Source organism: Ceratotherium simum, chromosome 11 (genome assembly GCF_057802395.1).
Source record: "Ceratotherium simum simum isolate JZ-2026a chromosome 11, ASM5780239v1, whole genome shotgun sequence".
Classification (NCBI taxonomy): Eukaryota; Metazoa; Chordata; class Mammalia; order Perissodactyla; family Rhinocerotidae; genus Ceratotherium; species Ceratotherium simum.
This window is the reverse complement of record NC_141910.1, coordinates 12968710-12990461: the sequence shown is the minus strand read 5'-3', so window position 1 is coordinate 12990461 and position 21752 is coordinate 12968710. Positions and strand designations below refer to the sequence as shown.

Sequence of the window (21752 nt, the reverse complement as noted above, 5' to 3'; positions counted from 1 at the left end):
GGTTCCACATGTTCATATATGAAAGAGAACAGAGAAGATAACTATCACATGTAGTATCATACATTCTACGATACAAATCTTCAAAATTAGAGGCTTTAAAAAATGAAGCCAAGTTGTGCATGTATTCATCAAGTATCTACTGAGGCTTATGATGTCTTGATGGTAAGACACTTTCTTGAGCAAACAAAGGTTTCTGGCTTCCTCTGCAAATAAAAATAATTACCACTTCCCAAGCGATTCATCTGTGTGTTCCAGAGGGATACCAGCAGAAGAGACAACTTGGAAAAAGTCAAGGTCAGGGCACCACTCCACTGTGAGAGACAAGTGGAGAAAGATCCCAGCAGGTTAGGTTCAACAGAGAAGCAATAACACAAGGAGCCATGCAAGTCTTCCCAGATATCCCAGGCTTTAAATGTCGTATCCTATTCTGTTCATTAAGCAACCCCTATAGTCTATAAAAGTGTTCAAGTTTTTTGAATAGTTCTACCCAGTCGATAACAATTACTCTGTCAGGTAAATTACCCAGTTGATAACAATTACTCTGTCAGGTAAATTACCCAGCCAGCATTTTGGTTTATCAATCAGTCTCTCTTGCCCAATTGACAATCAATACCTAAAAGTTTATCCATTGCTGTGTTAGATGGCATATCTGACAATTCAGTGAAAGGAAGTTGGTCAAATCCCACAAGAGACTGCCAAAGAAAGAAATGTCTAACCACAAAAATACCACAACTAATTACAAATAGTGATCAGGTTTTAAAGGGATTGTCTCCTAGGTAGATTTTAATAGAAATCTTGAACAGTTAGGGGGAAAAAAAAAGATACCGTTAATGATTGGGTCAATAACAGAATGTGACAAAAACACTAAAAATTTCTGCACGTACACACACTCATATCACAAATCTAGTCAGAAGGAAATACAAAGAAAAGGAAGACAGAATTTTTAAAAATAATTTACAAGGGAAGTTCTCTATCAGTTCTAAAATATCATCTTCCTTTAAAAAACTTTAAGACTGGAATGACAGATCATTTCCCTCACTGTGGCAAATACTACAGATTTATCAGCAAAGAGGTAAGTATCAATATAATTTTTCCTTAGTCTTGAACACATAGGGAGCAATTAAATAGATTATAAACCGCATTTGACCTGATCTTATAAAAAGTCACTCCAGCTGTCTTCAGGTCTGCTCTGACTCCAGATAGATTCCAGGATAGGTCTGTGTCACTCAGTCCATCCACAATAGGTTGGATAGGGTTGTCTGTAGTAACTGCCAGGATACCACCTTTCATTCTGGGCTGCTTCTCTGGCACTTGGCTTTACATTCCAAGAGTACCTCCTCTGTGAATAGTCCTCTCCAGAGGGACCAGGAGGAGGGATATGGCCTCTCTGGTAAATGTACTGATGCTGTGAAAATTTCCTTAAACAAAACAAAAAGTAATAAACTATTATTAGTTTTAATAAAATATATAATAAGCTTTATAAAATAATAGATACTCTGGTTCTGCTGTTTTCTACCTGTGTGATCTTAGTAGATAAACTGCTTAATCTTTGGATTTCTTAGTTCTTTATAAAATGCAGCTAATAATACCTTCCATCTTCATGGGTTGTTTTGAAGGTAAATTAAGACAATATATTTAAATTACCTACCGCAATGCCTTGGCACACAGTAGGTTCCCAGGAGCCTTTCTACTTTTCCCTATAGAGATAAATATGCATGCCTCTACTATTCTAATCAGATACTTTCTCTCCAAGTCTGGCGGGGTTGACATGACACAATAAGCTATCTAGTTTTGAAAACAGAAAACTGCTTTCACTTTATAAATACATATATAAATTAATTATAAAGTGTAGAAATTTGATACATGCAACAAATTTGGAAAATTAGGATTTAAATATAATTGTTTCAAAAGCAATATAATATATTATAAATAACATAAATATAAAGTAAATCTAATATAATCATACAAAAGAAAATTTGGAAATCTGAGGGAAAAAAAAAAGTCCTTCACACTCTCAATCCCACTTAATCTAATTCAACTGCTTAATATTTCCTTTGGTCTTTTTCCCCTGCATGTTTTTTTGACTGTTGAATCATAACCTATTATTTTCACTTATAAGTGAGCTATCACTTTCGATGGCTTTAGAAAATGTCATAGTATGGATATAATAATTTACTTAGCTATTCTTCATTGTTAGAAATGCAAGCCACTACCAATTTTTCCACTGCTATAAATAATGCTGGGATTAACATCTCAGAACATATACTACTACATGCTGAGCACCTAGTCCAGTGTCTGATACATAGCAGGGAGTTTGACAAATGCAGTGAATGACGGAATGAATATACCCTTTTCCATATTTTGAAGTATTTCCTCAGTCTCAACTTGGAATTACCAGGTATGAGCATTTTTTTGGCTATTAAAGTTATGTTTCAAAAGGGCTGTACCGATTTTCAGTGCCACTGGCAACACAAGCAACATCTTTCTGAAATGTTTACATCTTGTAAAAATGCCAACATCTTTCTGAAAGTGTTTATAATGTGCTAAAGTACTTTATTAACTCATGTCATAGTCAACAACAATCCCTATGAGGTACGTAATATGAAAATTTCCATGTGACTGAGGAGAAAACAGAAATTTAGAGATCTTACCCAAGATCACACAGAGGGTGAATGGCAGAGCCAGGATGCAAATCCAGGTCTAGCCTGACAACCACTACACTGGACTGCCTTGTCAAAAACTGTTGCTAAATTAATAGGCAAAAAATAGTACCTTACTATTTTAACTGTACTGATGTTTTCCCCATTTCCCAAGTAAGAGACTTTTGTGATTTATCTTTAAATCTTTTGTAAATTTCTCTACTGGAATTTTACTATTCTTCCTATAATTTGTATTTACCCTTTAAATAACAACCTTCCTTATTCTGAAAACTATACCACTATTAATGTAGCCTAAGAATGAAAGATCCTTTTTGGTAGTCACATCAAATTGTTGCCTTAAACTAAGTGTAGAATCAATGAAAATTCTAAGTCCTTTTCCCAATTGCCTCTGAAAACTCACATATTCCCCATCCTGTACTTGATTTTCCAGCCCTAATTGTAAAATATGGAGCAAACAACACCTCCTGGTTGACAGTGATCAGCAAGAAAACATCTATTCCTCATCACTATTATAATGTGTTTGCACAAATTTATAATATTAATTTCTATTTCAATTCTAGAAAAAGGGAAAGCAGAGATACCTTACTGACTGCTGCAAATCTCGACTCTGGGTGTGGAAATGCCGAGAAGGTATTGGGTAACCTTGGGTCTGATGCAGGTTATACCTAGGTCCTTGGTTAACAGACTTATTAGTGGTGTGGACTGGTTCCATCATATGTGTTACGTCTTCAAAACCACTTGATCTGGATACACCGGAATCCCGATTCCTCAAAGTGAATATTTCCACACAATATTACAGTAATAATTAAAATTATTCCAAATTTAGTAGCCAATTTAGTGACTATATTTTGGCCCATGAAAATAGCAATCCCATCCTCCCCTCATTCCTATTTGTTTAGGTTTCCCTGAGCAAGTAAACAAGCTACAAGAAGAATGGATATGTGCAACTTTAATGATATAAAAAGTTATCTCCCTAACCACAAATCTCACATATAAAATGCAACTTACTTTCTGATGGGACCATTCTGAAGGTCTTCAATGTAGTTTTGTCTTTCTAAGCAATGTCCCCGGCACCTATTGAATACTGAGGAGTGGATGAACTGTTAGAAGTAACTGTACAAAAAGCAAATCTTTCCCAGAGAAAGCAGATCAAAGCTGAAATCCAGTGACTAATTAGTCAGGCTGGTATATCTCACTATTTCCAGATACATCCCTTCATAAATAAATAAATCTTTGGGCAAAGATTATCTTATGTCAGAACAAATGAATTACAAACTTTTCTTTTTTTCCAAAATTTGAGAAATCCATCTACGTTTCCACCTCTAACTTTTATAAAAAGGGAAAAAGTGACAACCCTCATACTTACATTCAATCGCATCATCTGGCCTCATGCCTTCTACATCAATCAAATATCTAACAAAACAACATAATTTGAGTCATTTATATATAAAAAGAAAAAATCAGGGTTTTTCAAAAAAGGTCCAATTTCACTTACAAATATAAAAATCCTAAGCAACTATCAGCACACTAATCCAATAATTATTAAAAAATGATGTACCATGACCACAAAAAGGCTTTATTTCAAGGATGCAAGGATGACCCAAGTTTAGAAAATCTATTAATATAATTATTTACATTAATATAACAATTTAATTAATAAAGGAAAGAGAAGAAAAGTACAGGATCAAATTGGCAGACATTAAAAAAGTACCTGATAAAATACAATAGTCATTTTTGATCAAAATGCTTTGTACACTAAAGACAGGAGACTTACTTAACACAACAGAGTATTTACCAGGAACTAACAAATAGCAGAAGACAAATTGTGAAAAATATTAACATCATACCTAAAAAATACTATCTAACCAACCGTATGGGCCAGAAACTTAGGAGTCACCATCACTGTCAGCCATTTCTTCCTTACCCTCATCTTCAGCCCAGCACCAAGTCCCAACAATGATATTATCTTAATATGTCTAGAATATGTCCACATCTTTTCACCAAAATGACCACCACACCCTGGTCCAAGCCATCATTATGCCTTGATTTCTACAAAAGCCTCCTAACTTGTCTCCTTGATTCCACTCTTTCCTCCTGAAGTGTATTCTCCGCTCAGTAGCAAAATGATAGGTTGAAAATGCAAATTTGATTATGTTCCACACACTCGTCCTCAACTAAAAAAAGTTCAATGGTTTTCTGTTACTCTTAAGATACAGTCTAAAAGCTTAAACACAGGCCTGCATGATTTAGCTCCTACCCATAGTTTCCCCATGGCCCAGCCTCCCTGGCCAGTTCCTCCATCACAGCATATGCTCCCTTGTTACAGTGTCTTTGCTGTTCCTTATGCCCAGAATTCTCTCCCCAGTGTCCCTATCTGGTTAACACCTACTCATTCTTCAGATATCAGCTCAAACATCCCCACGGAACCTTTCTCTAATCTCCAAGATGAGGTTAAATCCTCCCTATTAATACACTCTCATAGTACTATGTCCCTCTCCTTCATGGCACTTGTCAGAGTTGTAATTCTATATGTATTTGTGTGATTCCTGAGTATCTATTCCCTCTCTAGACTGTTAGGATTCACAAAGGTCAAGTGTCTTTGTTCACAAAGTCTCATGAGTCTTTTTGCTAGCACCCAGCACAGTGCTTACAAACAGCAGATGCTCAATAAGTATTTTCCAAATGAAACAAACATAAATTGGTACAGTGTAGCAACATCCACAAAAAAGCATAAGGGCGTCAACTCTTTGATTCAGAAATTCCATTCTGAGGAGTATTATCTCTGAGATAATAGCACGTATATTCAAAGATGTTCATATAGGAATGTTCACTACTTCAACGTTTTAGGATATCAAAAACTCCTGACTTCTATGTTCATCAGTAAGCAAAGGTACAATGCAGCCTTTAAAAAAGAATGAGGTCTCCAAATACTTTCATAGGAAGATATCCACCATATACAAAATTATAAGAGAATGTCTAAACATTACACCATTCAATTACATGTACATGCTTATATCTGCATTTTTAAAGTCTGAAAAAACATGTAGTAAATTGTTACAGGTGGTAATCTCTGGTTGGGAGCAAGATTGCTTTCTACTTTATACATTCTGTACAGATTTCATTTTTTGCAACTAGCTTATGTTACTATTCTAAACAAAACAACTAAACATGGCCTTGTCTCTTGGGGATGGCAACTCACCTGCAGATGAGGTAGCCAGTCCTATTTAAACCATGGGTACAGTGGACACCAATAAGTTTGTCTATAAAACAGGAAATATAGAGTTAAATAAGTGAAGTAGTTATACAAGTTATACAGTTTTCTGAAGAATACATTTATTACTTACCACAATACTACCACTACCCCAAAAAGGAATAACTCTGAAGAGGAATGTGTTTTTATAGGAACATATGATAAAGAAATTATCTAATGTAAAGTCAAAATTCATTGTTTCTGGGAAATTTTGCATAGCCCCCAATTAGACACAATAGTGTAAACTGGAGAAGGTCTGGTCAGGTACTAACAGCTAAAACTCCATTGAGGCTAACCCATTTGTCTTAATACAGAATGCCCATCAGTAATTGATTTAATTATAGAGAAAGGAAGTGGGAAAAAACAGGCTATAAGAAGAATGAAATTTGTTTTTGAGGGAAACAAATGAAATGCCTTCACTTTTAATACTGAATATTATAAAGAACAGAGTTTCTGCAGTACTCTAGGGTTCCCAAAACACTTCCATTCCATCTCCCATTTGCTGCCCCTCCCAGGCCACAGGTCTACATGCCCTGTGAAATACTCGGGTAAACAACACTGTTTGCATCTTACAATGAAAAAGCAAGACTTGGAGATAAATCCAAGCTACACAGCAGGAAAATAGAATAAAGACTAGAATCGAGTCTAACAGTTTTCCAGCTATGCCATAGTATTTCAAAAATTATATGATAAATTAGATAAAAAACAACATGTAGTTGACCTTTGCAAAATTTATGTCTGTGACTAGGTGGTGTCTGGTAGGAAGGCACTGTCATCTCCTGCCTGGATTACTACCTTCCTGCTTCTAACCTCTTCTATTTCAATTGATCCTCCACATGGAAGACGTTATCTTCCTAAAATACAAACTTGGCTGGGTTGCTCCTTTGCTTAAAAATCTTCATTTAGCATAGAATAAAGCCCACAGCACTTATAACTCTTTATAGATATCAATCTGTCTCTCCCACTGAACTGTAAGTCCACAATGATCCGAACTACGACTCACAAGGACCTACACGATCCACCTTCCTCCTGCCCCCTGCCAACCTCTCTGCTCCCATTTTCTACTGCTCTCAGCTCACCTGCTCTCCCCACTCCAGCCACACTGGCCTCCTTACTATTCCTCAAACATACCGAGCATAGGCATGCCTCAGGGACTGTGTACCTACTATCTCCTCTGCTTTAGAACACTCCCTCTCCCCGCACCCCCTGGCCCCTGAGATATCTAATGGCTTGGTTCCTCACTTCTTTTAAGGCTCTGCTCAAATGACATCTTAATAGAGAGGCCTTCCCTGATCACCCAGCACATTCACCCACCTCTTTATCCTGTTTTGTTATTGTCTAAAGCACTTATCACCATCTGACATTCCATATTTACTTATTTATCACTCTCCCCCACTCGAATGTAAAGTATATAAGGACAAGAACTTTCTTCTGTTTCTACTTCCTACAACGCCTTCAACTTAGAAGGTGTTGTATAAATATTTGTTGAAAATGAATACATGAATTCTATGCCCTTTCACACTACCCTCTAGTCACACCAGAGGCTGCCTCTCCATGGCCCAAGTTCAAGCCCTGTGCCTTTTGTACCTGTTCCCAATACCTGGGCTGTCCTTTCCTCATTCTGGCAAAATCCTCTTCCCCCATCCAGCTCAAATGCTGTCTCCTCAGTCAGGCTTCCCTCAGTCTCTCTTCTGTATTCCTGCTATACTTAATTCTTTTATTATACTTAACCCACTGTCTTACAGTTACTACATGTTTATCTTCCTAGGTAACTGTAAGTTTCTAATGAACAAAGACTGTTGTTCACCTCTGTATCCCTGTGCCCTAACAACAAATCTAAAAGGCTTCCGAGTTTACTGAATCAACTTATTTTCTGAGTCTCCCAGTTCTAGGGAGTGGACAGTGTAGCGTCCTCCTCTTCATCAGTGAGCGTGCTATCTGTGCTAGGGGCTTATAGCAGAGGCAGCCAAAATGGATCATAAGCAAGGTCCCGCGACTGCTATAGCAGAGAGCACAGTGACGGCAGTACAACATGGGCAGAAGACCAACGTGGAGGGTCAGCCTATGCAACAGACTATACTCAGTGTAACACGTGAACAAGTGAGATTTACAAACGTGTTCTCATGCACTCATAAGGATCTTCTGGCCCTCACAGAACAGATGGAATACTGTATAACAGTTCCACACAAAGGAGCCTGGAAGTAGAGAGGAGGCTCACAGCTGCACCCTAATATCTTAAGAGGCAAAGTTTCCATGAGTACAGTTTGTACAAATCAGATAATTTACAGCATCTATAGATGCTGTGGTTATCACAGGCAAGGCCAAATCGCTCAAGTTTTAAAGTACAAGGAAGATCTGTGAACAGGGCTTAAGATATTTAAGAGCTAGTGCCTACATTAAGTGACCAAGCTATAGTTTGAAAATTTATCTTAAAATTCCTGTCTCTCTCTCTCACCTCCCATTTCCTATCTTCTCACCCTCATCTCCATTCTTTTTCCCCTACTCCTTGTTTTATATATATATGGAATATTCAGTATCTGTCAAATTTATTTAATAAAGTGTACACTCCTCAAGCTAACCTTAGAAAGATGGCACTTTGTCCTGTGGGTCAGTGGCTTTCCAAAGACAAAAGATTCTTTAGTCTTAAAATATGGCAAATACCCTTTTCTGATAGTTAGAGACCAGAAAAAGACAACTGGATCCTTAAAATTCAATTTTATTAAGACCTATTTTCAACAGAGTAAGGTAGATCTTTAAGCAGGAACCAGAAAGCACCAGCCTTTTAAGTTCATTCTGTCTGAAGAATAAGAGTAAGAGGTGGTAGTGTCCTTCCTCACTTGTACCCAAAGTGGAAAAACAACAGAAGTATCTTAAAGACTTATGATGAGGATGCCACTCCACTGGTCCACTCCATTCTGTTTTGCTTCTAGGGGTCTGTCTCACTCCAAACCTTTGCCTTCTGTTGTCTCTTTTACATACTCTAAGACCTTGAGATTCTTAATCTTTTCTTCCACCTCTCATCTCTTAACCAATAAATAAGACAAAAGAACATTCTTATTTTATTACATATTTCCCATTCAAATTTTAAAAAAAGAGACAAGTGAGCTAATTCCACTCATATTTCTCACTAAAATCACTTTCCAAATAAAATTTTTTATTTGTGACCATAAAAAGGAAAAACATCTTACTCTATTAGCACCATCTGACATTTCCACCTTAACATTATCAAAAACAAGAGGCCTAATGTCAAAACTATTAAAAATATTAAAAATCCTCAACCCCATTCAAAATGCATACCCAAGTTCAAGTAAGAAAAAAAAACTCACCATTGTCTTTATTTTCTTTCAAAAACTCATTAACAGCACATTTGAATTTAAAAACAGTGTCATCATCAGGCACCTGATGCCCAATCGTATAAATCTTTAAGTAAGGAATAGTTTCTGGTAAGTCCTATGAGGCAAAATCAGGAAAATGTATATTATTTCATTTGTACGGAAAAAATGAAAAATTAATTAAAGGAGCCAGAATAAAAACCAAGAGATTATAATAAACTCAGTACATTAGCAATTCTGATAAAAGAGCCATTTTTTCCAAAGCTGCTTCAACCAGGAAGATAACTTGATTTTCACTAAAACTACAGAATGGATAATCAATTGGCATACCAAATTGAAAGCAAAGTCCATGTCAATGAATGCACGTATAACTAAAAATTGTATAAACAGCTCTACCTAATATTTTACATTTCAAGGGCCATGAAGCAGCTGTAATTTAAGTAGAACAGTAAAACAGAGTCAGAAAAACTTAAATTTGAATTGTGAAGATAGAGCAAATTACAGGCACTGATGAGAACTGGTATACTTGAGGTGGGAGACAGTAGATACCAATAAAAGACAGAAGAAGCGAACTGAAAATCCTGTACTGAATTTAAATGGAGAGTATCAGTATGAACCTATGATGTATTTTATATTAAAAACAAACATACAAACACACTTCCTAGCTCTGAGCATTGAAAAAGCCTAGAAAAAACTGATGTCATCTCATGTCAAAAGGACTCAGGAGCCAAATTAAGAAGCTCCAACTGGCCAAAGATAGGGCCTCAATTTGTGCATCAATAAAAATAATAACTGCAATGGACTCCACAATGATACAAAAACTAAAAAAATGAAATAAATTCTAACCGGTCACCACTGGAGGATATTGGTGAATCAACTCATTATTCTGAAAACTGTTAAATAAAAGAAAAGAATCACGCCTCTACAATCGGGCAACCAAATAGCTGCTGAGAGGAAGCTACTCTTGACAGAAAAATACCCAGCTAATAAATGAAAAAACAACAACAGGGGGCCGGCCCGGTGGCATAGTGGCTAAGTTTGCACGCTCTGCTTCGGCGGCCTGGGGTTCACAGGTTCGGATCCCGGGCGTGGGGCAACGCACTGCTTGTCAAGCCATGCTGTGGCAGCGTCCCACATGAAGTAGAGGAAGATGGGCACGAACGCTAGCCCAGGGCCAATCTTCCTCAGCAGAAACAGGGGGATTGGTAAGGGATGTTAGCCCAGGGCGAATCTTCCTCAGTAAAAAGAGGGGGATTGGCAGCGGATGTTAGCTCAGGGATGCTCTTCCTCACACACACACAAAAAAAACACGACAACAGAATTCACCATTTTTTGAAGCTCCAAATGAATTAACAGATGTAGGTATCAATCATCAGGGACTGCTAATATCAGAGAAAGAGACATCACTCACGTGTCTCCAGGGAAAAAACATCATCACCTATGAAACTGTCTTGCAAAAAAAAAAAAAAACCCAACCAAGCCTGAATCCAATCAAGCATCTAGGTCCAACTACCAATTTACAGGAAATAAAAGGACTGAAGAATATGTGAGGAACACATGGGGACACAATTATCAAAATGAAGAAGGGACAAAATACCTGGTTTCTTCAAAAAATAAAATTCAAAGGGGAAAAAAAGAAAGTGAGAAGACATGAAAGGAGAACCTAAAGATTAAATAAGACTTCAGAGACCTAACAAATGAAAACTGTGGACCTTATCTGGATCTAAATCAAACTCTTAAAAACAATTTTTATGACATTTAGAAGACAATTGCAAATTTGACCACTGACTGGATATTTAATAGTAAAAAATGATATTAAGGAATAAAAGTCCTATATTTTAGCATACACACCAAAAATGTACAGGTGAAATAATATGATATCTGGGATCTACTTCAAAATACTATGGAATGAGGGAAACAGGTAGAGGTATCGATGAAAGATGACAGACACCAGCTGATAAATATTAAAGCTGGGATGAGTTCATGGGTGGACAATGACACCGCAGCATTATGTCTCCTTCTGTATATGTTTAAAATTTATGATTACTATTTAAAAACAAGAAGACACTGTGGAAAAGAGTTTGGCAGTTCCTCAAAAGTTAAACATACAATTATCACATGAACCAGCATCTTCACTCCTACCTATACACCTAAAAGAATTGCAAGTAGGGATTTGAAAAAATATTTGTACACAATGCTCATAGCAGCATGATTCACAATAGGCAAAAGGTGGAAGCAACCCACATATCCATCAATAGATGAGTAGATAAATAAAACATGGAATATTACTGAACCATAAAAAGGAGTGACATTTTGCTGTATGCTATAACATGGACGAATCTTGAAAACATTATGTTTACAGAAAAAGGCCAAAGAAGGACACATATTATATGATTCCACTTATATGAGGTACCTAGAATAGGCAAATTCATAGAGACAGAAAGTAGAATAAAGGTTACTCGGGGTGGGGGGAGGGGAAATGGGGTTGCTATTGTTTAAGGGTTACAGAACTTTTGTTGAAGATGATGACAAAGTTTTGCTCATAGACAGTGGTGATGGTTACCCAACACTGTGAATGCACTTAAAGCCAATGAATTGTAAACTTAAGAATAACTAAAATGATAAATATTTAGTGTCAAATATTTACAACAATAAATGTTAAGTATCTTACTACAATAAAAAAAAAAGGAGGGATAACTGAGTTCAAATTTTAATTCTTCCTTCTCTGCACCTCAGTTTTATCATCTGTAAAATTATTAATTGTAATCATCTATCCTCTGAGCTTAGTGCAGAGTAAGCACCCAGGAGGAAATACGAGTACCAGGAGGAAATACGAGTACCACTACTACTTCATCAGCAAAGGACTGTTGTGAGGATCAACTGAGTTCATGTACGTGAAAGCATGTCTTAACTGGAAGCTGCTGTGCAGGCATACCTCCTTTTACTGTGCTTCACAGATATCGCATTTTTTACAAAACCCTCCATCAGCAAAAAAATTACATGCTGCAGGCTCAGATGATGGTCACCATTTTTTTAGCAATAAAGTATTTTTTAATTAAGGTACGTACATTGTTTTTGTAGACATAATGCTACCGCACACTTACCAGACTACAGTCTAGTGGAAACGTAACTTTTATATGCACCGGGAAACCCAAAACATCCTGTGACTCGCTTTATCGCGGTGGTCTGGAACAGAACCCGCAATATCTCCGAGGTCTGCCTGTACAGATCTTAACAAACATTAGGTCTTATGGTTTCCCAGGGCCGTGGAACTGGTCAGAAGAAGGACAATTCTTTCCAACTGATATGCCACATGGGCCAACAGACTATATTGCTTCCTTTATTGTATCAAGAGATATTAGGAAAAGAAAGCATCAAACTTAAAGAACTTTTACCGAGACGCTTACACATGCTCAGACAACTGCTCAAAATAAGTGCTAAAGACATAAAGGATATTTCTTTTGTTCCTTTTAGGCTACTATTCTTCTTACTAAACGTTACTTCATTTTCAAAATACAGACCATGGAAGCTTACAGAATTTCTTCAGTACCTATAGAGGCTATTGCCAAATATTACAGTTCAATTCACGTCTTTAATCTCATTTTGAGATACCAAGTGGAAATGTGTAATTAAGGAAAACACTTGGTTCCCTTCTTGGACTATTATCCATGAAAGATGGCCAGGATTCACCTTAGCATAAGATGATAACTAGTGAATTACTATCAGTTATTACAGTATCAGAAAAAAGAAGGTTTTTTTCAATTAAGGGTTCCATTTACCTCTGGTTTATAATAGCGGTGGGTATACGTTAAATCAATAATCAGTCCAAGTTCTTCATTCTGCTCTTGGATTTTCCTAAAAAGATCTATGGGTGAAAAACGTTCTTCTGGAGCAAGCTTCTCTTCAAAATTCTGTCAGAGAGAAGGAAATAAGAAAAAACAAACGTGTGCTTGAAATCCTTTGATATTATCCATTGATTCAAGCCCTGTGATGCTAACATCAATGAGATTCAAAGGAAGTTTCCACTCTTCTGGAAATTACAAGCTATATTACAATCCTTTCTTCCAGAGATGAGAGGAAAGAAAGTCAGCTCACTTCTACATATTTATTTCTGCGTTTGTCTGTTTCACATGGGTGTCCTAACCAGACTGTAAACTCCCAGAAGGCAGGGACCACACATCAACGTTGTCCACCACTGTACCTCCACTCCACGTAGAGTGCCTATCAACAGGCACATATAAATACTTCTCGAATATCCACATAAATGAAGGATGGCTTTTATTGCTAAGTATTCTTTTAGGTATTTGGCTTATTTATGTACTCTGATCCGTTGATCAACAGATTATTCAAGTGTCAGCAACCAACGTTTTTTAATTGACAGACTAGTTTTTAGAGCAGTTTTCAGTTCATAGCAAAACTGGGCAGAAAATACAGAGTTCCCATTTATCCCCTCTCTCCCTTACCCTACACAGCCTTCCCCACCATCAACACTCCATCCCAGTGAGCTCCACTTGTTAGAATCAATGAACCAACACTGACACATCATTATCAATCAAAGTCCATAGCTCACGTTATGAGTCACTCTTTGTGTTGTACATTCTATGGGTTTTGGCCAATGTATAGTGACATGTATTTACCCTCATAGTATCATACTGAATAGTTTCACTGCCCTAAAAATCTCCTGTGCCCCAGCAACACTTTTAATACAGCTTAATATCTGGTAGGGCTAGATGACCCCCTTTCACCATTATTCTTGTTTTGCAGAATTTTGCAGGCTCTTAAGTTTCTTTTTCTGTATGAGTTTTAGAATTGGCTTTTCTGATATGATGTTAAATTTATAAATTAACTTAGGAAGACTTATGATGTTGAGTCTTCCACAGAATACTGTAAAATGTTTGAAGACTATATTAATTACAACAAGATGTACAATCTCTCCAGTCAGTTTCTTCCAGACTTGGAGCTCAAGGATCATTACCATCTCCAGCTATCTGAACAATAACCAACCTTATATAACTAATTTAGTCACAAACCCTTTAGGAAGACTTCCTTGCTTAACCCTGTCTGTTATCATTTCCCCCTCCTTTGAATTCCCAGGTATTTCTTACCATGGCATTTATTTGACACTTAGCATTTTCTATTTTATATTTCAGTGTGCTTGAGACCTGACTATCAAGCATTGAGGCAGCTTTTCTTTGGGTGATTTCCACCAAACATATAGGAAACCAGTGTCACATTTCACTGCCACGTGGGGGTAATGCATCTCCCTAACTCTACCGCATGACAGAGACTGCACTGGGAGTGGCTGTACAGCTTTGTAATCCCCTAATGGTGCCTAAAACAGTCCCAACACTGAATAGAATAACTTGTGTACAGAGAGCTAGAAGGGGCCTTTTATCATGACATCACATAGGAAAGATGTGTGGCCGTGTGGAGGAAAGGAAACTAAAGAGTCTTCCTGTTTTCTCTCTGCTGATGTCCTTTCAGAAAAGGGGCTAAGCAGGGACCCCTGTGGAACCTCAGGATCCCCTCGTAGAGGCTGTGGAGCAGGGAGTGAGGAGTTAGGAAAATCGCGGCAGAGGAGAGAGGAATATAGGGGGAAATTCACAGTAACTGCCAATGCGGCTGGGGAGTCAGTCGACTCATTCAACAAAGACTGCGAAGTATTTATCATGTGTCAAACACTATGCGTGGTGTTGCTGGATGTCAATAAGAACCATTTGTTTATCTTTATGAAATGACTAATGTTTAAGTCCAGAGATGCAGAAGAATTGACATAGTGGTGAAAAAGGAACCCTGACCTATGGGGCACAAATTAAATTCCCAATACATTCAAAGTGGGCTTTTCCTGATACTAATTCACACTATGCTGGGCAGGTTAATGAGACATGGAATCTCTTCTCACCTTTTTCTTAATCAGTCAAATGCTTTCCCTACCTATTCGTTTCTTAGTTCAAACAAAAACACAATTTTCAGAGTTTTCATGCTGAAATCCTGACCTTGCTGATCCTGGGCAGTTTTTTGGTTGTGACGATGGGATGGAAGGGGTCTTAATGGCATGTAAAGGGTGAGGGTCATGGATGCCACACACCTTGCCAAATTCAGAATAGTCCCATGAATGTGTCTCACACCAGAATGACTTTTGAATGCCCTATTCAACATTCACATAGGTGAGAAAACTGTTCATAATCATCTAACCCTCAGAACCTAACTCCATTTCACAAATAAACCGAAAGGTTGTTTTTTGCAGTTTTTATGTATATTGAATTCTCCAGGACAGCAATCACCTTATCAACCAAGTGAAGACTGTACTTTGCTCTCTTTGGAAATCTACTAAGCACTGTTCACTACCACGGAAACTCTACCACTAAGGCAATATAACCCACCTAGATGAGTCTGCACATACCTCTTTTGCATTCATGGCACACAAGTAACTGCCGATTTCTTTATCTTTAGTAAAGTCATGCCCAAATACTGACATATGGAAATGTAAATACATATTACTTTATTATAAACTACTTTATTTTATTTATTCTTTATATTATAGTTAAAACATTACATTGATTTTTTTCTCTAAAATTAAGTATGAAAACAAGTTGTATATATCTATGAATTTCATTCAAGGAGAGTAAAGGGGTTATTACAAAGTATTTGCTGTAAAAAGGGAAAATAGAGTGAGACAGGGTGAGAACCAGAGTTCTACATGGTGTATTCAGATTTCTGAAAGAATACCAAATTAACTTTTGCTTACCTTTTTCAAAGGAACTTTGAAAGCAATGAAACGAGTCCCAGGCATCCGTTGTCCAAGTGGGAGATAGTCTTTCCACCTATTAATACATTTTTTGTGAGCCAAATTTTATGTTAGCCTCTCTCCCTGCACAGAATGAAGGCCCACTGAAAATGGAAATCACAGCAGACACAGTAGGTCCCCTGTTCTCTCTACTCTGCATTTTGCTGTTCCCCTTCTTCAACCCCATCTAGTGACCACCTATACCCCCTTCTTCCTGTTTGCCCATCTTGAAAAGATACAAGCCAACAAAACAGAGCAAAGGTCTCCACAAATAAGGACTAACTAAAACCAGAGATGGCCAGAACTTCTGCATCCTTGACAAGCCAGCGCAGTCCTATGGTGGGTGTTATCACTACATACTAAGAATGCTAAGGTGTCATCAACACATACACGTTGACTGAAATAGTTTACACTGAATTCTCTCACTTCACAGTTTATTTTTAGTCCTAATACAACTGATGCCATCAAATTCAATCAATGTGGGACTTCAAGTTCAAATTTTAGAAGAAAATGATAAAAAAAGGAAGTGTGAACTCCACTTAATGCTAGGAGTCACAGCGAAAAGGAATATTAGAGCTGACTTCTGTAGGGTGAGGTAGGATTAACTGAGGTTAACTCAGTGTATCTGAACCATAGAAAGTGAGGGCACAAGGGGCACAAGATGGGGCTGGAGAAGCAGAGAGGATTCTAGACCACGCAGACTTTTCAAGGACAGGGTCAAGAGATTGTTTTTCTTCTTAGAACAATATTTTTGAGTGATGTTTCTGAGCAATGCTCCAACTTGCCTATTTCTTGTGTGAAGATTTCTTGTGTGAAGAATGGATTGGAAGGAAACGAGACTCCATACATGGACACTAGTTAGGACTAAACGCAGAAGATAGTCAAGTTCTGTATTAGGACGCTGAGGGAAAGAAGGTGACAGATTCCAAGACATTCAGGAGATAAAATGAAGGGGACTTCATGAGGTATGAGATGGAGGAAAGAAAGGTCTCAAGGAATAAAAAAATTCACTGCACATATAAGTAAAGTCTCACAATTAATCATTGGAACGTGTTAGAGGAAGATCTCTCAAACGAGACCAGTGACAAAGCAACAGATGCCCTCTGTGATTGCTGGAAAAAATAGAACCAACATTTCCGGCGGCAAGTTCTGCGATACTGGAGCTGGAGCGTTTTCCCATTCAGACTTAGCGCTGATTACTCACACGCTCCGTGCCAAAACAACACAGCTGGAGGGACTGAGCGGGACTCCACTGGGGCAATCAAGGGGAGTCCTCAACACTGACAGTCGGCAGTCCCTCTGCACTTTACCCGAGCAGCGATGGCCAGAGCCTCGCTTTTTAAAGGATGGGGAGAAATCAGAACATCACACACCGGCCCACTCTGCTACAGCGGGCGGAGCAGCCGGAGGGTCAATGCCTCCTAGCCAAGGGCCGACGGGCCAAGCGCGCAGCGGCGGCAAAAGTGACCAGCAGAGCCCACAGGAGACGAGGCCCAGGCCCAGGAGCCAAGAGCCGGCAGGGCCAGGCCCAGGGGACAAGACGTATTACCTTTCCGGGATGTGGTTTCTGCCCTTCCTCTTAGATGAAGAGCGTCGGGAAAAGACGTGTCCCTGAACCCGGCCGCCGCGAGCATGTTGCCATTGGTTCATGTGGGCCCCAAGAAACCGACCACCAAATAACAAGCCCGCCAAAGCCGCCAGTCCAGCGCCCTCGCTGTCGCAACAAGACCCCAGAACCCAAGCGCCAAGGCAGCAATCCACCAAGCTCCCTCGCCCCTTCCTATTGCGCATGCGCCACCGCCCATCCAGATGACGTCAACACGCCGGCTGCCTGAGAAGCTCCATGAGGAAAACCTACTCTGGTGACTACAGCGCCCTCCGTGGCCGGAGGCTGGTAGCACAGCTCATGTAGCCGAGGGCATGTACGTCATCGCCTTGAGATTTCAAACATTACAGCACGTGGAATGAACAGTGAAGTCCCACTCCCCCAGTTCCTTGTGTGGTTCTTCCAGATATTTTCCAAGTATTTACATTCACACTTATTAGATATGAATATTTCTTTGTACCTGTATGCATATTCTCTATTTTATATAAAAGGAGTATAATATACATGTTGTACAATATGTCTGGGATACCGAATTTCCCAGTCACTTTATGCATTCCATTCCATTCTTTTTAATGCTTGCAAAGTATACCAGTGATTATAAGTACCATAATTTATATAACCGGGACAATATTGATGGGCTTTTAGTTGTTTTCAGTTTCTTTGTCCTCTGTTACAGACAGGCTGCCATGTGAACATCCTCTTGCATGTAGACAACTATATCGCAAGTCCCAGAAGTAGAACTGCTGGAAGGAAGGATACGCAAACTTAAAATTGGGAAAAGTACTGTCGAATCACCCTCCAAACACACTGTAGCAACCTACACTCCCCACTTACAGTGAAACTTTGATTGGCTTCCTATCCTGTGACAGGTATCATGCTAGAGCTTGACAGTATCTATTTACCTTTTAGAAAATACCAAAAAATAACTGAGAGAGAGAAGAGTGCAGATCAAGGCTAAGATTTCCACACAGTATCAGGCACAGGGAGCTGTAACTGTTAGAAAAACTCTGAATTCAGCTACAGGTGGAAGAACAAAGAAGAGCGTATCCTTCAGCAGGTCTGAAGGAACAATAGGGTACTAAAGTCCAGATTAAACTGTAGATACTCAGTGAATGTTTTCCCTTATTTTTATTTTTTAGTTTCTACTTTTTGAAAGTACCTTACATATACTTTCAGTAAACTTCACGACCAATTGACAACTTGGTAAACTGAAGGTCAGGAAGATCTGAGGTCTGCAATAAATGAACAAACGAATGAATGAACAAATCGGTAAAAAGATCACTAGCTTTAATGTTTCTGGGATAGTCATAGTCTACCGAAGTTCAAAATCCACAAACATTTACTATTCGGAAAATATCCACAGAATTAAAAATGGGTCAATATTAGTGAATTGCTGTTTGGGAAAAGTAGGGACATAAGTTAGCACAGCACAGTTTGCAAACTTCCAATGAGGCACATTCAAATGTGGTGCTAAGTCAGGAAATATTCCTTTGGAATCTATGAAAAAAAAATCCAAGAGGAGTGTAGTGGTCAAAAAGTACGAAGAGTCCAAACGTCTATAGACATGACAATATACAAAATGTGACATAAATCTATCAGAAACTCAAAAAGCTCTATTGGTCCTGCACTTCCGACTTGCTGAAAGACTCAAGCTTGGGGTGGAAACAGACTCAGAGGGAGTTGCCACAAGAAAATCCAGACCCAGGCATAACAGGGTGTCCAGAAAGTAGGCGGAACCAGCAAAGAGTAGGCCCTTGGAGTGGAGTCAGTCCACCGTGAGGTAAAAGAATGCCTTGATAGGCATGCAGGACACTGGAATGCAAGATACAGGAGCAAGAGATATTTGGAGCACCAAAGAGCTACATAGTTGACACTAACAAAACCTACCAGTGTCCGGGAGGGCCCCAGACTGAGGGATTCCAGTCCTTAATTAAATCCAAAAGTGACAACGGGGAGAGAAAGGAAGAGCCTTAGGGCTAGGTGGACGGGGTATGTGCCAGCAAGACAAGTCTCAGTTATCCCCACGGGTACAAAATGCAGGAAGTGGGTCTCTGGGAGAAGACAATTCCCTATCTATAAACAAAAGGCGTTAGGTCAGGGTAGGGCTTGATGCTAAGTTCCAGAGCCTTGGACTAAAGCTCTTGAGCTTCTTCCTCCTACAGTTAAGATTCTTGTAGAGCTTAGGATCATGCTGAGCCTGCAAGCTCAAGTTCAATGGCTATACCTATGGAGAGAACGTGCTTATAGAGGCTGGGAACCAGGAAAGGAATAACTAAGACTTTGCCTAAATAGAATTGAACGTTGGAACTGAATATTTTCACATGTCAATTATTTTACTGCTACCAGAATTTGTCTTCCAACACTTCCACCCCATCTTACACCACCCACCCTAACCTGTAATAGCTCTGGATTCCCTTGATTTCCACGGGAACGTAGAGAATAGAGAGACAGGTCTGGCTTGCAGATATCTAGTCTATGTTCTTAGCCTCGTGTTATACACTAATATCATGGAAGTAGGCTATCTGAGGTATGACGCTTAGGGAAAAAGACCTTCAGAAAACATTCAGTGAGCTCAAGCCATACCTCTACACTGCAACAGCCTTCACAATTTCTTCTCAGATAAGCATCCCTCGCTATCACTCAAAAAACTCAGATCACATAATAGGAAAAACAGGCCTATAAATGAAGTATGTGTCTTTGGAGGTCCCATCGAGGAGCTAGCTTCTCGTGGGCTCTTGGCGCCTTGTAGCACACACCTCCCACTCACCGACACTAGAAAAGGCCCCAGATAGGTCCATTAAGACACACTAAACACTTACCTGCAAGGAAAATGACTAGATCCAAAGATTTCCTCCCCAAACAAATCATTAACAACTCAGCCCTCACTCACTGTCTCGCAGTCACAAGACTGGCTAGTGAGAACAGCACTGACCAGGCAAATGAAGACAGAGGCACCCAAGCCAGGTTAGGGGGACTGCAGACATCTGCTCCTCAGGTGTGGGCCCACAGTATAACTCACCACAGTGCCTTTTCACCGACCGCTTTGTAAGTTTCTCCAGAAAACCCAACAGGTCAAGTTAGTTCATCATGTTAGCTCATGAAAACAAACAATCATCAGGAGACCAACATGCAATATGTTTTTCAATCTTGGATTCCTAAAAACAGGACAAGGAAAAACACATGGACACAGAATCACAGTATCTGAAAACAATCTAAGTTCAACAAACATACCGATGCACGACGTAAATGACGTCACATGACATCAAGCAAAGGGAGAAAAAGATATTGAGGGTTATTCTCTTTCGTGTACAGAATTCACGGCAGTTGCAGGATCCTCTAGCTGTGTTAATAAATATGTATTGAACTGTCTGTTCTGTTAATACAAAAGGAGGCCCACGTATGGCAAGGTAGTTCTCAAGAAACTGAAAACTCTACAGGCACCTCTCTTTTCCTGTACCTTTCACCTTGCCTCTTCCCTATTCTCCACGAATCTCCTCTTCCTTCTCGAACTATTTTCCTCTTCACTTTCCCTGGCCTTGCGCCCGAGCACGGCCGACAGAGAATCCCAGAGGCCCAACACTGTACAGTGCCTGTTCCTGAGAGGGAGAAGGCTACAGTAATTGCCACACTGGATACGCTTCGCTGAGAAGGAAAGGCGAAAGTACCCCGCATGCTCTCCCGTATACGAGAGCGAGATGGCAGGAGGCCTGTGTGGCCCAAGGAGCCAGAGATGGCAAATGATGGGAAAAAGAATTGCAACCAAAGGCTGCAAGAGGAAAGGCCTGCAATCAGCTGTGTCATCTAGCTCTCTGGTATTTGCTTCTAATGGGCAGAGTCCATTTTGAGAAGCATCAGGCACTGAAAAGAAGACCCCTGCTGCTGGAGGTGGACAGGAAGTAACGTCCAGGAGGGTAAGATGCAAGATCAAGGCTGGTGCCAGAAACAACGCCTACAACGAAGAACAAAAAAAGGAGAGGAGAACAGAGATGCAAGTCGAACCTGGCCCGGCACGGCCCGGCACAGCCCAGCCCAGCCCAGCCCACCCCAAGGAAGGCAGGATTCAAGGAGAAGGAACTAAAAGAGAAGAGCCTTCAACCACGTCACTCAACAAACCTCA

The 21752-nt window shown here is 39.4% G+C and overlaps 1 protein-coding gene across 2 annotated transcripts; it reads right to left on the bottom strand.

The window, feature by feature from the left end:
- Positions 1-749: 749 nt before the first annotated feature.
- Positions 750-17793, bottom strand: DUSP11 (dual specificity phosphatase 11). Of its 2 annotated transcripts, XM_004435524.3 has the most exons (9): positions 17579-17793; positions 15991-16066; positions 13022-13153; positions 9237-9360; positions 5860-5920; positions 4027-4073; positions 3669-3744; positions 3242-3427; positions 750-1418 (listed from the first exon to the last, which is right to left on the bottom strand). In XM_004435524.3, the coding sequence occupies exons 1-9, from the start codon at positions 17677-17679 to the stop codon at positions 1223-1225; spliced, it is 999 nt and encodes a 332-aa protein (XP_004435581.1). In that variant the 5' UTR covers positions 17680-17793; the 3' UTR covers positions 750-1222. The 2 variants fall into 2 exon arrangements, with proteins under 2 accessions (XP_004435581.1, XP_087292690.1); XM_087436564.1 differs by lacking the exon at positions 3242-3427.
- Between the last annotated feature and the right edge of the window lie 3959 nt (positions 17794-21752).